This window comes from Carettochelys insculpta, chromosome 22 (genome assembly GCF_033958435.1).
Source record: "Carettochelys insculpta isolate YL-2023 chromosome 22, ASM3395843v1, whole genome shotgun sequence".
Taxonomy (NCBI): Eukaryota; Metazoa; Chordata; order Testudines; family Carettochelyidae; genus Carettochelys; species Carettochelys insculpta.
In genome coordinates this window covers 11,635,832-11,652,262 of record NC_134158.1, presented here as the reverse complement: position 1 = coordinate 11,652,262, position 16,431 = coordinate 11,635,832, and the positions used below count along the sequence as shown (strand labels likewise).

The 16,431-nt window shown below is 55.9% G+C and overlaps 2 protein-coding genes across 2 annotated transcripts in view; one reads left to right on the top strand and one right to left on the bottom strand.

Annotated features, from left to right (window-relative positions):
* The window catches only part of LOC142024383 (ceramide kinase-like), a 28,259-nt gene extending 23,539 nt beyond the window's left edge, over positions 1-4,720 (top strand). The window contains 2 exon segments of the mRNA XM_075016343.1: positions 266-465; positions 1,278-4,720. Coding sequence (XP_074872444.1) covers positions 266-465; positions 1,278-1,341 — 264 coding nt within the window. The 3' untranslated portion in view covers positions 1,342-4,720.
* Positions 4,721-5,741: 1,021 nt separating this feature from the next.
* Positions 5,742-16,088, bottom strand: G6PD (glucose-6-phosphate dehydrogenase). The gene is made up of 13 exons (XM_075016201.1): positions 16,046-16,088; positions 15,057-15,196; positions 11,462-11,499; positions 11,020-11,128; positions 10,401-10,618; positions 9,894-10,052; positions 9,647-9,772; positions 9,159-9,252; positions 8,652-8,838; positions 7,615-7,850; positions 6,965-7,041; positions 6,689-6,781; positions 5,742-6,364 (listed from the first exon to the last, which is right to left on the bottom strand). Exons 2-13 carry the CDS (start codon positions 15,174-15,176, stop codon positions 6,274-6,276), a joined length of 1,548 nt encoding a protein of 515 aa, XP_074872302.1. The 5' UTR covers positions 15,177-15,196; positions 16,046-16,088; the 3' UTR covers positions 5,742-6,273.
* Between the last annotated feature and the right edge of the window lie 343 nt (positions 16,089-16,431).

Here is a 16,431-nt window from a genome sequence, read left to right as displayed (position 1 = left end):
CCCTGGGGGGACAGAGAGGGTGGCAAAGCTCTATGGGAGGCAGATGGTAGGAACATGGCTCATAGGGGCTGCAGGCAACTGCAAGGGGTCAGGCTGGACCTACCTCTTTGGGGGTTGCACCTTGGCCCTTTGAGAGCTGCCTCCCGCTGCCCTTTGGGGAGAGAGGCTGTGACAGACTGGGAAGCAGGTTGCCTGTCCTTGGGAGGATGACCCCAGGTTGGGCAGGGGTGGGCCCGGCTCAGTTCAGCTTCTCTTCACCCTGCAGTTTGACCTCTCCTTTGTGAGCGTGTATCGGGTACGGGCTCTGCGCTTCACCCCCAGCCACCCAGAGGGCACTGAGGAGGAAGAGCAGCTGGGCTGCAGGGGCTGGAAGGGGCTGCTGGGGGTACTGTGCGGGGCAGAGCAGCCACTGAGCTCCTGGAGCTCTGATGGGGAGATCCTGCCCCACGCGGACATCAGTGTCAGGTGAGCAGCCGTAGCCCTAGGGGCAGGTGGGGAGATGCCCCAGAGCCGGCCCTGTGTCCATTCCCCAACCCCATGAAAGCCCCTTGACCCAAGCAGGCAGGACTCCTGTGTGGCACTATGGGTGTCTCCCCCTCTAGGACATGTGTTCAGTGCCTTCTGCTCTCCCGCAGAAGCAGGAATTCTTCCACTCCAGTCATGCTACCAAGGCCCAGCAGGAGCAGAGGGCAGGCCTGGGCCCTACAGCTCAGGCAAGGGAGTTGTGGGGGCATAAACGAGCCAGGCCAGAGACAAGAGCAACTAAACTGACCCACGCTAGCCAATAGGGCCAAGGAGGTTTGTTGAGTATGGGGCAAGTATGCAAGAATTTTCTAAGGCTATTACAAGGGGAGGAGGAAAACATGTTTGCTCAGACTCTGAGGGTAGACCAAGCAGCAGTAGGCAGCTAGGGCCCTGACGGCAGCCCTCAGGAAGGGTTTCCTACTGTCAGGGAGGCTAATCCCATGACACAGCGTCCAGGGTGGCTGGCTGTGGAGGTGCTGGAGAACAGCTCGGGCCCTTGCCTTCACACAGCTCTGCCTTGAGAGTTAGGGGTAAGCTGTGTGGTGGGGGGGCTCTCATAGCCCAGCCGGGAGCCTAGGGCTGCCTCAGCCCTTTTCGCAGCACCACCCTGACTAAGCACTGCCTTCCTGTCCTATGCAAAGGGTCAGCCAGCTGGCGCAGAGCATTGTGCTGTCCCTCAGCACAAGAACTGGCCCTGGGGTGGGCCCTGCAGCTTGCAAAGTCAGCCTGCTGAGGTCAGCTTTTGTCCACAGGGTGCACAGGCAGCTCATCCACCTCTTTGCACGTGGCATTGAGCAGCATCTGAGCCTGGCTTAGGGACTGCCTGGAGCTGCAGGCTGGGAGGGGATGGGCCTCGGCCCATGAGTGGAAACCAAGAACTCTGCAGGGCACTGGAGCATGTGGGGCAAGCCCCTTCCCAGCACATCACTACTGGAGAGGTCAGACATGGCCCTCCCAAAGGCACTGAGCTCACTGGTGGCTGGCACACCTTCTGCTGTGGGCCAGGCACCCTGCGGAAGCCAAGGGATCGGGGAGAAGTGTCTCTACCCATCTGGCTTCAAGGTGGGGCCTGCACAAGGCAGCTCCTACCCCCACCCCCCCCGGCCTGCCAACTGGCACAGCATGGCACACAGCTCTCACCGAACCAGCAGTTCCATCTGTAGGAGGCACAGCTCCACACTGAGACACCCATGGAGGGAACTGATGGCGACCTGACACTGGCGTGTAGCTGGGCCAGCCCAGATACAGACCAGGCATGATGGTGTGCGTGTGTTGGGGGGCCCCCACCACAGCAGCAGCTGTCACAAATAAAATGACAAGGTGCCTTATGGCTGTTTCATTTGCACCAGGGTCGGGACAGGACCATCCATGCCTGCATACGCGCGCTGGGGTGCAGGGAAGATCCATGGGAGACTTGGCCACCACAAAGGCTAGTCTAGGACTTAAGGCCATGGTTGGGGGGGGGTGGGGGTATTTGCATTACGACGTTGGAGTGAGTTCCCACGCTCCATGAGGCAAGACTGGGGCCAGAGCCATCACACACCCAAGACACACAGAATCATAACATGCTAGGACTGGAACGGACCTTGAGAGGTCATCGTGTCCAGCCCCCTGCCCTCATGGCAGGACCAAGTACTGTCTAGACCATCCCTGATAGACATTTATCTAACCTGCTCTTAAATATCTCCAGAGATGGAGATTCCACAACCTCCCTCGGCAATTTATTCCCATGTTTGACCACCCTGACAATTAGGAACTTTTTCCTAATGTCCAACCTAAACCTCCCTTGCTGCAGTTTAAGCCCATTGCCTCTTGTTCTATCCTCAGAGGCCAAGAAGAACAAATTTTCTCCCTCCTCCTTATGACACCCTTTTAGATACCTGAAAACTGCTCTCATGTTCCCCCCTTCATTCTTCTTTTTTCCAAACGAAACAAGCCCAATTCTTTCAGCCTTTCTTCATAGGTCACGTTCTCTAGACCTTTGATCATTCTTGTTGCTCTTTCATGGACCCTTTCCAATTTCTCCACATCTTTCTTTAAATGCGGTGCCCAGAACTGGACATAATACTCCAAATGGGGGCCTAACCAGCGCAGAGTAGAGCGGAAGAATGACTTCTCATGTCTTGTTCACAACACACCTGTTAATGCATCCCAGAATCATGTTTGCTTTTTTGCAACAGCATCCCATCGTTGACTCATATTTAACTTGTGGTCCACTATAAGAACGGCCACAAGCTTCACACAGCTGGTCCATCCAGCCCAGCATCCTGTCTGCCGACAGTGGCCAGTACCAGGTGCCCCAGAGGAGGTGAACCAAAGACAATGATCAAGCTATTTATCTCCTGCCATCTGTCTCCAGCCTTTGACTAAAGGCTAGGGGCACCATACTTTATCCTTGGCTAATAGCCGTTTATGGACCTAACCTCCAAAAATTTATAAGCCCTAGATCTCTTTCTGTCATACTCCTTCCTAGACAGTCACTTCCCATTCTGTATGTGTGAAACTGATCGTTCCTTCCTAAGTGGAGCATTTTACACTTGTCTTTATTAAACTTATCCTGTTTACCTCAGACCATTTGTCCAATTTGTCCAGATCATTTTGAATTCTGACTCTATCCTCCAAAAAAAAGTTGCAGCCCCTCCTAGCTTGGTATCATCTGCAAACTTAATAAGCATACTTTCTATGCCAATAGTTAAATCGTTGATGAAGATATTGAACAAAACCAGTCCCAATACAGACCCCTGCAGAACCCCACTTGCTATACTTTTCCAGCAGGATTGAGAACCATTAATAACTACTCTCTCACTACAGTTATCCAGACAGTTTTGCACCCACCTTACAGTAGCCCCATCTAAGCTGTATTTGCCTAGTTCATTGATAAGAATATCATGTGAGACCATATTAAATGCCTTACTAAAAATCCACCGCTTTTTCCTTATCCACAAGGTTTGTTATCCTATCAAAGAAAGCTATCAGATTGGTTTGACATGATTTGTTGTTTGCAGATCCATGCCTGCTGTTCCCTATCAGCTTACCACCTTCCAAGTGTTTGCAGATGATTTCCTTAATTATTTGTTCCATTATCTTTCCTGGCACAGAAGTTAAACAGACTGGTCTGTAGTTTCCTGCATTGTTCTTATTCCCTTTTTTATAGATGGGTGCTATATTTGCCTTTTTCCAGTCTTCTGCAATCTCTCCTGTCTCCTATGATTTTCCAAAGATTACAGCTAATGGCTCAGCTACCTCCTCCATCAGCTCCTTGAGTATTCCAGGATGCATTTCATCAGGCCCTGGTGACTTACAGACATCTAACTTTCCTAAGTGATTTTTAACTTGTTCATTTTTTATTTTATCTTCTAAACCTACCCCTTTCCCACTAGCATTCACTATGTTAGGCATTCCTTCCTCAGACGTCTCAGTGAAGACCAAAACAAAGAAGTCATAAAGCACCTCTGCCATTTCCAAGCTTCCCATTACTGTTTCTCCCTCCTCACTAAGCAATGGGCCTACCCTATCCATGGTCTTCCTCTTGCTTTTAATGTATTTATAAAAAGTCTTCTTGTTTCCCTTTATGTCTATAGCTAATCTGAGGTCATTTTGTGCCTTTGCCTTTCTAACCTTGCCCCTGCATTCCTGTGTTTGCCTATATTCATTCTTCATAATTTGTCCTAGTTTCCATTTTTTTATGATTCCTTTTTTATTTTGAGATCACATGTGATCTCCTCATTAAGCCAAGGCAGTCTTCTGCCATATTTTCTATCTTTCCTACACAGAGGAATAGCTTGCTTTTGGGTCCTTAATAATATCCCTTTGAAAAACTGCCAACTCTCGTCCATTGTTTTTCTTCTCAGTCTTGCTTCCCACGGGATCCTACCTACCAGCTCTCTGAGTTTACCAATATCCGCCTTCCTGAAATCCATTGTCTATTTTGGTGTTCTCCCTTATAAGAACATAAGAATGGCCATACTGGGTCAGACCAAAGGTCCATCCAGCCCAGCATCCCATCTGCCGACGGTGGTCAATGCCAGGTGCCCCAGAGAAGGATAACAGAAGACAATGATCAAGTGATTTATCTCCTGCCATCCATCTTCTGCCCTTGTTCTGAAGGCTAGGGCACCATACTTTATCCCTGGCTAATAGCCATTTATGGACCTAACCTGCAAAAATTTATCAAGCTCTTTTTTAAACCCTAATAGAGTCCTGGCCTTCACAGCCTCCTCGGGCAAGGAGTTCCACAGGTTGACTGTGCGCTGTGTGAAGAAAAATTTCCTTTTATTAGTTTTGAACCTACTACCCATCAATTTCATTTGGTGTCCCCTAGTTCTTGTATTATGGGAAAAGGTAAATAATTTTTCTATATTCACTTTCTCCACACCATTCGTGATTTTATATACCTCTATCATATCGCCCCTCAATCGCCCCTTTTCCAAACTGAAAAGTCCCAGTCTCTCTAGCCTCTCCCCATATGGGACCCGTTCCAAGCCCCTAATCATCTTAGTCACCCTTTTCTGAACCTTTTCTAATGCCAATATATCTTTTTTGAGGTGAGGAGACCACATCTGCACGCAGTACTCAAGATGTGGGCGTACCATAGTTTTATATAGGGAAAGTATGATATCTTTTGTCTTATTATCGATCCCTTTTTTAATAATTCCTAACATCCTATTTGCCTTACTAACTGCTGCTGCACACTGCATGGATGTCTTCAGAGAACTATCCATTATAACTCCAAGATCCCTTTCCTGATCTGTTGTAGCTAAATTTGACCCCATCATGTAGTACGTGTAATTTGGGTTATTTTTTCCAACATGCATTACCTTACACTTACCCACATTAAATTTCATTTGCCATTTTGCTGCCCAATCACTCAGTTTGCTGAGATCTTTTTGTAGTTCTTCACAATCCGTTTTGGTTTTGACTGTCCTGAACAACTTGGTGTCATCTGCAAACTTTGCCACCTCACTGCTTACCTCATTTTCTAGATCATTGATGAACAAGTTGAACAGGATCGGTCCCAGGACTGACCCCTGGGGAACACCACTAGTTACCCTTCTATCCTTCCTTAAAATTGTGAACTTTAGGATTTCACAATCACTTTCACCCAAGCTGCCTTCCACTTTCAGATTCTCAATCAGTTGCTCCCTATTTGTTAAAATCAAATCTAGGACAGCTTCCCCCCTGGATACACAGGAGACACAGTTAGACAGACACGGGGCTGCAGCTGGATCCAACAATCTCTCTGTTAAAAACAGCATAATCTAGAAAAGCCCCAGGTGGCAGGCAGGCAGTAATGCCCCTGCACCCTCAGCAAAGCAGGCACAGCGCCTAAGGGGCGGGGGAGCAACCAGCCCCACTGGAGTGAGAGGGTCTAGGCTCTCCCAGCCCAGGGTGGGGCTGTAAACATACCAGGCCTAGTTGTGGTCCCAGGAGGTGGGCAGCAGGGAGTAGAGGGAAAAAACTGAAGTTCAGGGTAGAGCAGGGAACTGACAGGAGTGTGTAGAGGAGGGGCACAGTTTGGAGGATTTGGGGGGCAGGTAGGGTTGGGGCAAACCAGGACCTGGGTGCAAAATGGGGGGAAAGGAGAATCACAACCCATTTGGTTAATGGGCTAACTATACAGGGTGAAAGCCCCTTGCCTGGCTTCCTGCCACTGTCTCACACGAGGTGCTCTGGGGGGAGCAGTGAGCTGCACAGGTGGGTGGGGGCCAGGTGCAGGGTTGCTTTGGAGAGGCAGTGGCTGCCCCCAGCTCAGAGCTTGTGGGGATTCACCCAGCGATAGGTGCCTTCATACTGGAAGCCGACCCTCTTCATCAGCTCATCTGCCTCGGGGGGGCCACGGCTGGGAAGGAGCAATACCCACAGGTTAGCGCCCACAACCAGTCCTGCTTACTACCAGGTTATCCACCCCTTGCGCTGCAGCTCCAATCAGGGATGCCCCTCTCTGGCAGTTCTACCCACTTTTAGGGTGTCACTCTGTGCCCTGCCAGCTGAACCCCTCCATGCACCAGGACACCCCCACATTGCTTCCAGTCCTCCAGCTGAGCCCCCACACTTCCACCCCAGTACCCATAAACTCCCCTCCCTATCCCTCCCAGTTCTCCTGCCAGGCATCCCTGTCCCACCCTGCCTGCTAACCAGGAGCTAGGTCAGAGTTGGGCCTCACCTGCCATAGCAGTAGGGGATGGGTTTGGTCCTCTCTGACTCAATCTTGTGCAGCAGGGGTGTGAAAATGCGCCAGGCCTCACGCAGCTCATCGCTGGTGGGGAGGGGAGTAGCATCAGTATCTGTGCCTCTGCAGCAGCAACCTGGGGCGGAGCAGGCTGCTGTGACCTGGAGGGTTGGCTGGGAGGAAGCCAGCCCAGGGGATCAGAGCTCTGGGCCTGGAGCCAGGCCCAGTGCCCAGCCACCCCGGGGACTGGAGGGAAACTGGGGCACCCACCTGCGCACAAAGTGCATCTGATTGCCACAGAAGACATCCAGGATGAGTCTCTCATAAGCATCTGGTAGCTTCACATCCTGGGAGATGGGAGAGAAAGGTGTGACATAGGGTGGGGCCAGGGAACCTGGGATGAGTGCAGGGGGGTGAGGTGGCTGGTTCAGCAGCCAGTGGTCAGGATCAGCTCTCACACCTTAGGGCAGCGGGTCAGCCAGCTTTCCAGGGCAGAGTGCCAAAATTTGACCTTCTGAGTGCTAAGTATGGTTTGAGTGCCACTGATACTTTTTGAAGTCACTAACAGTCCTACTTACAACAGCTTCATTCATAAATAAATAGAGATGGAGAGCTTTACAGTAGAGGTGGTGGTCAGTAGCATTAGCTGGTCTTTTGTCAATCCACAGGTGGCATGGCTGTTAGCAAGCTCCCGGCTGCCTAGGGGAGGAGGGGTGGGGCTGAGCTCCCACCTCACGTATCGAAAATTGGCCGCTTTTGGTACTCATGCCAGGGATTGCTGACCCCTGCCTTAGGGCAAGGGGGAGTGGAGGGAGCCTGGGGGCTGGCAGGGTAGGGAAGTGCAGGGGGAGGAAGGAAGACAGGACTGGGGGCTCTGGGGCTAGCAGAAAAGTGGGAGCAGAGAGCTGCAAGGCCAGCACCTTGTAGCGGTTGCCATAGGTCAGGTCCAGCTCGGACTCCTCAGGGTCAAAGAACATGCCGGGTCTCTTGGTCATCAGCTTGGTGTAGACAGCCTCGTTGGGCTGCACGCGGATCACCAGCTCGTTGCGCTTGCACTGCCGCTGGAAGATGTCTCCTGGCACGTCCCGGAACTGCAGGCGCACCTCAGCCTTGCGCTCATTCAGCGCCTTCCCGCAGCGCAGCACAAACGGGACCCCTGGCGAGGGACAACAGCGCTAGGTTCCCCCCGACAGGGAGGGGGACACAGACAGCACTAGGGCATCCCATGGCTGGCACGTGGCACAGACAGCACTAGGGTCCCCTACCTCCCGCCAAGCTGGCACTGCACACACAGCGCTAGGGCTTTCCCTCAGCACACGTGGGGCAGAGAGCACTACGGCTCCCCCCATAGCCTGCTCAGCACACGTGGGGCAGAGAGCACTATGGCTCCCCCCATAGCCTGCTCAGCACACGTGGGGAGCAGGAGGGAAGGCACAAACAGCATTCCCCCTCGCACACACCCACAGCTGGCACAGCACACGTGGGGAGGGGCGGGCATCACACATTTCCTGCCCCACTCCTGCTGCTTCAGGCTGTCCAAACTGGGTCCAGCTTGTACCATCCCTTCCCAGGATCATCTCCCCCACCATTACTTGCTCATGGCCCCTCCAGGCACTGGCACACGTCCCATCCCTTGGCACTCCCTCAAGGGGTCACTTGACTCGCCCATTCCCCCTCCGTTGCTGGCCCAGCCCCAGCACCTGTTCCAGGGGCTCCCTCACACTAGTGCAGGCTCACACCCGCCCCACCTCACAGCACAGTTTTATAGCTCAGCTGCCAACACTGTACCAGAGGCTCCCTCCCGACCAGCGCAGGCTCACCCCCACCAACCCCTGCACAATGCAGGCTCACAGACAAGCCCCAGGCACTTTCCAAGCTTCTGCCAGTGCTGGCTCACTGTTGTCCCCCTCGAGCATTCTCCCAGGGGCTCCCTCTCCCCTGCACAGCACTCTCTCACCGTCCCATCTCTCGTTGTCCACATAGAGCACGGCAGTGGCGAAGGTAGCTGTGCTGGAGCCAGAGGGCACAGTGGGGTCATCCAGATAGCCCTTCTGGGCCTCACCCATGCCGTCGGGGTTCCCCACATATTGGCCCAGCACCACGTTGTCTGGCTGCAGCTGGGAGATGCATTTCAGCACCTTCACCTGTAGGACAGGTGGCTTAGTACCCTGAGCCCTGGCCTTAACCCAGCTGGGCAGGAGGCTGCTTGCAAGTGGCAGGGGAAGAGGAAGTAGGGTTGGGGAAGCCCAGGGACCCAGTAGCAGCAGTGGCTGGGCAGAACCATATGGACAGCATGGTAGCCCCCCACAGTTCAGAGCTGGGCTACGAGAGGGCACTTTGACCACTCCAGGCGAGCTGGACAGGGGAAAAGGGTGTTCCAGGACACCCCTGTGAGATGCCCTAGCATGGGTCCCCGCATACCGGCTGGGGCCTGTGGGGGCTTGGTCCCCATGCAGTGACCCACCTTCTCATCCCGCACATCATCTGAGTGGGTGGAGGCTGGTTTCTCCATGGCCACCAGGCAAAGCATCTGCAGCAGATGGTTCTGCATCACATCGCTGGCGGAAGGAGAGAGGGTGAGTATGGGAACTCCCTGACCCAGCACAATGCCCACACGTGCCTACTGCTTGGGATGTGCAGTTCTCAACTAGGGGGTGGGCACCCCAGGAGGGCAGGGGGGATGCAGACGCACCAGGGTGCAGCAACTCATTTCCATAGGTGCCTCATTTTTCAGCAGCACACACAGGCTTTCTATGGCCAGCAGGGTGGATCCAGAGATGGAGGCACAAGGTTTATATGCTTACGGATGGTTTGGAGCCTGCTGGGACATGCTTGTATGCAGGTGCCTGACTTGGTGAGCGGAGGGATCTTACTCAAGGCAATGTACAGGGGACGCAGGAGTAGTCAGCCTCCCCAGCCCTCAGGCTACCACAACTGCCCCACTCTGCTCACCGGATGATCCCGAATTCGTCAAAGTAGCCACCCCGCCCCTCTGTGCCGAAAGGTTCCTTGAACGTCAGCACGACACACGCCACGTTGTCACGGTTCCACACAGGGCCAAAGATGCGGTTCCCAAACCTGCTGGGGCAAGGCAGAGCCAAACTGAGGCAGGGGCTCACTCTGGCACATGGCCAGAGGCCCTGGAGCCACTGGCTGAGAGCTGCCTCACCGCCTGGGAAGGAGCCCAGCCCAACCCCACCTCAGCACCATAAGGTTCTGCACCATCTCCTTGCCCAGGTAGTGGTCAATACGGTAGATCTGCTCCTCCCGGAAGAGTGATGCGATATGATTGGACAGCCTGTTGGAGCTCTCCAGGTCCTTCCCGAAGGGCTTCTCCACAATGATGCGGTTCCAGCCCCTGTGGGGGAACAGGGGGTCAGATGTGGCCACAGTTCGGACAAGAGTGGGCCCACCAAACCACTAGGATCCAGTCTGTGGCCCAGCAGGAGCCACAATGCCCCTCCTAACCCAAATCCTCTGCATCCCCACTCCCTTACAGATCATGCACCCCAGCCCCTGCCCCAGGGCATAATCCCCTCCTTCACCCAATCTCCATCACAGACCCCATGCCTCCTCTATTAATATCATGGAAGAGTGCAACCCTTGACCATTTAACAAATTCATAGAGTGGCCCCCATCAAAAATTATTGCCCACCCCTGTGCTAGGGTGACCCTGCAGCTGCCCCAGGCATGGCTCTGCTCTCACCCATGGCCCATGCAGCACTCTTTGATGTTGCGGGTGACATGCTCATAGATGCTGGGGGGCAGAGCCAGATAGAAGAGCCGGTTGGCTTTCTCTCCATTGTGCAGCGCGGCCAGATGGGCGTTCAACCGGTTGAAAGAGGCGCTGCTATCATAGGTTCCCGACACGTAGCTGTTCCGGGCGAAGAACTGCACCAACTTCTCTTGCTCGTCTGGCTCCACCTGGCCCAGGGTCATGTCCCATCAGCTGAGGGCCCAACGGCCAGTTGGCAGGGGCTGGCCCAAAGGGCAGGGAACAAGGGGCAGGTGGGGGCATGGCCTGATGGCTGAGGGGTGAGTGATGGCATGACAACCAAGGTGGGGGAACAGTTTGAGGGGTGGAGAATTGCTGGATGGCTGAGGCATGGACCAAGGGGTTGTGGGGATGGACCAAGAGGCAGGGCAGGGAAGGCACAGGTTAATGGCCACAAGGTGGGGAGGACACAGCACCTTCACCCTTGTCACCTGAGGTTTTGGGGAACACAGAGCCACACCACCCTGCCCCCACTCTTCAGGAGTTGTGCTGCGATACAACCCCCATTGATTTGCTCTGAGGGGGCAGGTGGGCAGCTCAAGAGGCACACCTTGAAGTAGGGCTGGCTCTGCTTGTGGATGTCAGCCACGGTGAGCTGGGAGCGGGCATAGCCCACCACGTAGGTTTCATCGGGCAGGAGCCCATCCCGGAACAGCCACCTGAAAGAGTTCAGCCCAGTCAGCCGCAGCCAGTGTCATCCCCTGCATGGGGTCAGCCAGTGCCAAACACACATATCACATCTCATAGAGCTGGAAGGGACCTCGGGAGGTCATTGAGTCCAGTTGTCTGCCCCCTTGGCCGGGCCAAGCAGCACCCCGCCCTTTTCTTTTTTAAATCTATTTGCCCCATATCCCTAAATGACCCCTCAGAGATTGCGCTCACAACGCTGGGTTTAGCAGGCCCATGCTCAAACGACTGAGCTAATCCACTCTCCCTCCACAGCACCAGGTCAGGCCCCCCACTCAGACAGGACGTGCAGGGGAGGGACCTACCAGATGGTTGGGTAGATCTTCTTTTTAGCCAAGTCACCCTGGAACAGACAAAGGAGATGTCACAGCAGGAAACAGACAGAGAAAGGTCCCAGACCCATCCCTATCTCCCTACCCCCTGGGTGCCTGGGAGAGCAGACAGCTGACCCATTCCCTTCCCCACTGAGCCAGCCAGCCCCTGCTCTGGTGCAGCATTGGAGCTGATGCCTCCTAGAGGGGACAGGCCCCAAGCCCCATTCCCTGCTCTCCATGTCTGCTCTCTGCTCAGGCAGACTGGCAAGTGCACTTGCAGGCTCTGTGCCATGCGCCACATGCCACCCGCACAGCCTGGGCAGGGGGTGTGGTTTGCTCCATTTGCAAGATTTGCTGAGTCATGGACGCTCAGCACCCTACAGAGGGTGGCGCTTGGTGCAAGCAGCAAGCAGGAGAATGGAGCAGGAACCAACCAGGTACCAGCTTAGTGCAGGCGAACACGTCAACTCCCTGGAGTGAGCCACATGTCCAACCTCCTGCTGACCCTGACCTCTGCATGCAGGCTGACACCTGGGTTCACTCTGCCACAGCCCTAACTTTCTGAGCCAGGCAAGATTTGGCATGTGGGAATAGATCCCTGCCCATATGGCCCAACCTGAAGGCTGGGTTTCTATAAAGCCAGGCTTCCCCTAGTGGTGCTGCTCTGGGGAGGGGCAGATGGGGGCAGGGAAGCAGGTGTGGATACAGCAGGACCTACAAGAGGGGAACAGGGAAGGTCACTCTAGGTGGGTTGACTGATTCCCTAAGGGTCTAGCTCTGCCAGCTGCAAAGAGTGACAGCCCTGTCCTGCTGGGTGGCCCCCCTATTTAGCATGGCCCAGCTGGCGGTGGGTTATGTGAGTGGGGGGTAGGGGGGCAGCCTACCTGGCTCCCTTGCTCTCACCCCCTGCTGGCTCCACCCACCCGCCCATTTCAATGCAAACTGTTTCAGAGTGTGAGGACACAAGCAGTGAGTCATCACAACCCTCCTGCTCTGCATGCCAAGCAGGGCCAGCGTTCCAGGCAGGCTCAAGCAAGCCAGTGTACACACCACACAAACAGCAGGAAATATTTGAGCAGGAACTCCCTCAGCCAGAGGTGAAAGTGAGACAATGAGACCCAGGTGTCTGGGCCAGTGGACCCACCATATCCACAGCTCCCCCACACCAGCAAGGGCATCTATTTGCCACCTCCCTTCCCAGAAGGTAGATGTCACCTTCTGCTCAAGCCCTGTCCCAGGTTTCAGCTGTGATCCCTGTCCCCCCCAAACTGGGCCCAGGGTCACTCGCCTCCTCCCAAACCCTGGGGACACCCAGGAAGCTCCTTATCTACCACAAACACATGGATAAGCAGCTTTCTTCTTCCTTCCTCTGCTGGGAGGGGCAGGTGCCAGAGACCTAGCCTGGGCTCCCCCTGCCTGACCTACCGAGACAGAGCTCAGGTGATGGCAGTCCCTCATTGCAGCTCACACTGGCTCAACTGCTACCCAGGGCTCCCTGCTAGGGGAGGATATGGCTCCGCCAACATGGGATTAATGCACTTCTCATGTTGCTGGGGCAACCTCCGAATCCCTGGCTCCTCGAGGTCAGTTGCCTGTGTGACCTGGGCCTAGTCACCGAATTGGCATGTGCCTCAGTCTTCCCATTATCTGGTGTAACAGGGCCCTGCTCCCCCAGGGTCTGGGTTGTGGGAGCACATAGGGTATCTGCTCCTGGCTTAAGCCCTGCAAAAAACACATCCGGGGACTGTCTGGGGCTGTGCTCTAGAAAGCCGGGATTCTGGGAAGGCCCTAGGGGACTTAGTGCACAAGGCCCTGTGCTCAAGCTCCTAGGCCAGGCTGGGGCCAAAGGGATCCAGGAGAGTTTAGCAACAGGGCAGTCCTGAGTAGAACAGGAAGAGGACTGTGCCACCCACACAAACTGTGTGAGCATGGCTGGGGTATCATGCCTAGTTCTGGTGGCCATGTTTCAAAAAGGCTGTGGGAGAACAGAAGAATTCAGAGAAAGGAGCCAGAAAATTACTCCTGGGCTGGATATAAATGCAATGAAAAGCCTCACAGCACTCCATGTAGGCAGCACATCAAAGCGGAGAAAGGTAGTGACAGCACAGGGAGACAACAGGCAGCCAGGGCTACTGAGCCCAACAGTACTGCTCCTGTGGTGGCCACTAGGTGCTGGCAGCCACTCCTGAGCACAGAAGGGCTTCTTTGCCTCTGGTTGCCCCATCTGGCAGGTTGTGGCACACACATAAGGTACTGGCAAACTAGGGCTGAAGTGGAGAAGATTCTCTGGTCCAGAACAGGCCTATTGGCAGTGGTGATGACACCTGCTGCAGGTCCTGGGGCAACCCAGCTCTGAATTCCAGAAGGGACAGAGCCAAGGACAGAAAGGGCAGGACACAGGACATTTGGCCTTCAGCACCTACCGGACCATGCCACGGTCCCCCGCTTCCCTCACAGCTGCACACAGTGGCACTACTGAAAGGGGCTTGGTGCTCCAGCCACCACTGCCAAAATAGCAGCTGCAGTGGTGGGAAATCCAAGCCCTTTTGAAATACCAGGCCCAGGTGCAACTGCTCCTTGTGCCCCTGTCTGTTGGTGTCTCTGTCTGAAGCTGCCACGAGCAGACAGAGGGTTACTTCCAAGGGTGAGTGTGTGCAGCATTACCCTGCCCTAGCTACAGGGAGTTAAGGCCTGCCTGGGGTGCAATGTGCCAGGATTTAGAGTGAGAGCCATGGCCTGTGACCACATAGCCTTGCTCTCCCCTGGGCTTCCTCATCCACAGCAACTCAGCAGCACTTCCCCTTCTGCTAATGTCAGGATCTTGCAACGTGAGAACATGTCATGGCCCTCATGGAAGGGCCTGGGGAGGGAGCTGGGGCAGTTTCTGTGAGTTAGGGGGTGTTGAGGTGGTTTCAGAGGCCCAAGGGATGACTCTTTGGGTGGGGCAGTATGGAGGTGGTCCTGGCACTGCCAGGGCAAGTTAGGGATCATGGGTGAATTTGGAGGCATTAGGACAGTCTCGGTCACACACATTAGCTTGCTGAACTCCTGCTACTGCTCAAAGGATCAAGGCAAGGGGGAGTGGGCAAGCCAGGACCTGTACCCACCCCCCAGCCAGCACCAGCAGCACACCCAGGCCTTGGGTTTCCCCACAGCAGGGCACACAACTAAACCCACCTGGTGCTGCAGCCAGGTCACACGCTGGGCTGCAATTGCTGCCAGGGTTACACAACACTATGCAGGAAGTTGAGTCACACTCTGCCTAGGTACAGTGGCCAGAGCAGCCTAGCTGCAGCCTCAGCATTATTATCTTGGCTGGTAAAATTCCTACACTCTCCCCATGCCCTGAGGCAGTACCCCTGGGAGACTGGAGCCCAGGGGACATCCTTGGGCATGCAGTGCTTCAGGGCTGCTGTAGCCCAGAGGACAACCCCTTCGCTCTGTGGCAGGGTCCTCCAGTAAACAGCCTGTGCCACTTGGCACAGCCTGTCTGCCGCAAGGTGCAGGCTGCTGGCACTGTCCCTGTCCTGCACCCCAGGAGACAGTGGCAGCACAGGGCACTGCCCAGCTGGCTGTGGGGACTCACCGATGCGCCCAAGATGATGAAGATATGGGTGTCAGCCTTCAGGAAGTCTTTGCCCTGGCACAGCTCCTCCCGCATCATCCCGCACACCTGCGAACGACTCAGCTCCTGCTGACAAGTCATGGCGCTTCCACAGCTGCTGCCTAAGAGCAAGAGTGGGTGTGAGCTGGATTCCCCGCCCCAGGAGGGCTGGTTCAGGCTGGGGCTCCCTACCCAGCCCCAGGGGCACTACTGAGCTGCAGGGCAGAGGAGCCCTGTGACAGGGAGGGAGAAAAGGGTGTGGAGGAGAAGCGGGGCCCTGAGCAATGAAGGGAGCAAGGGGCCTGGTGGGGATGTGAAGAGACGCCCCAGAATGGGAACAGGGGAATGACCCTTGGTGGGTCCCATGAGACCCTTATCAGTACAGTCCCTGATATTGGAACCTCCAGCGACACTGAACTCCAGACTCCCCTGTGAGCCAAAGCCACGTGCTCCTGGGCTAGATGCTCTCCTGTACGCCCAGTGCCCACCTGCCACAGCAGAGCCCCCAGGAATCACCCCCACTGCCAGCACCCCCAGATCCCCCACCACCAGCGCCACACAGCCTCCCTGCTCCCACTTCCAGCACCCCAGAGCCTCCCACTCCCTGAGCCCCCACTCCCAGCACCTCCAGTCTCCCCCGCTCCCACAGCCCCCACCACCAGCACCCCCAGCCTCCCCACTGCCACAGCCCACACCACCAGCACCTCATCTCCCCGCTCCCACATCCCCCACAGCCAGCACCTCCAGTCTCTCCGCTCCTACAGCACACCTCCAGTTTCCCCACCTCCACAGCCCCCATCGCCAGCACCCCCCCAGTCTCCCCGCCCCCCCACCTCCCGACTCCCACAGCTTCCACCACCAGCACCCCTACAGTCTCCCCGCCCCCACAGCCTTCGCCCCTCCCACCGCCAGCAGCACTAGGATGTGTCCTCCGAAGTCAGCACTCCCCAGAGACACCGCGGGCACGTTACCACTCTCCACGTCTCGCTCCCGCTTCGTCGCCGGCCCAACACTCGCCCGGCTCCCCATCCCCATCCCCATCCCCGCCCCCTCCTGTCCCACCAATCCCCGCCCGGCTCCCCATCCCCATCCCCGCCCCCTCCTGTCTCGCCAATCCCCGCCCGGCTCCTCATCCCCATCCCCATCCCCGCCCTCTCTCGTCTCGCCAATCCTCTCCGGCTCCTCGCCCCCCCTTCCCGCCCCATCCGGTCCCGCCAATCCCCGCCCGGCTCCTCATCCCCATCCCCGCCCTCTCTCGTCTCGCCAATCCTCTCCGGCTCCTCGCCCCCCCCTTCCCGCCTCATCCGGTCCCGCCAATCCCTGTCCGGCTTCTCATCCCCGCCCCGCCCTGACACCT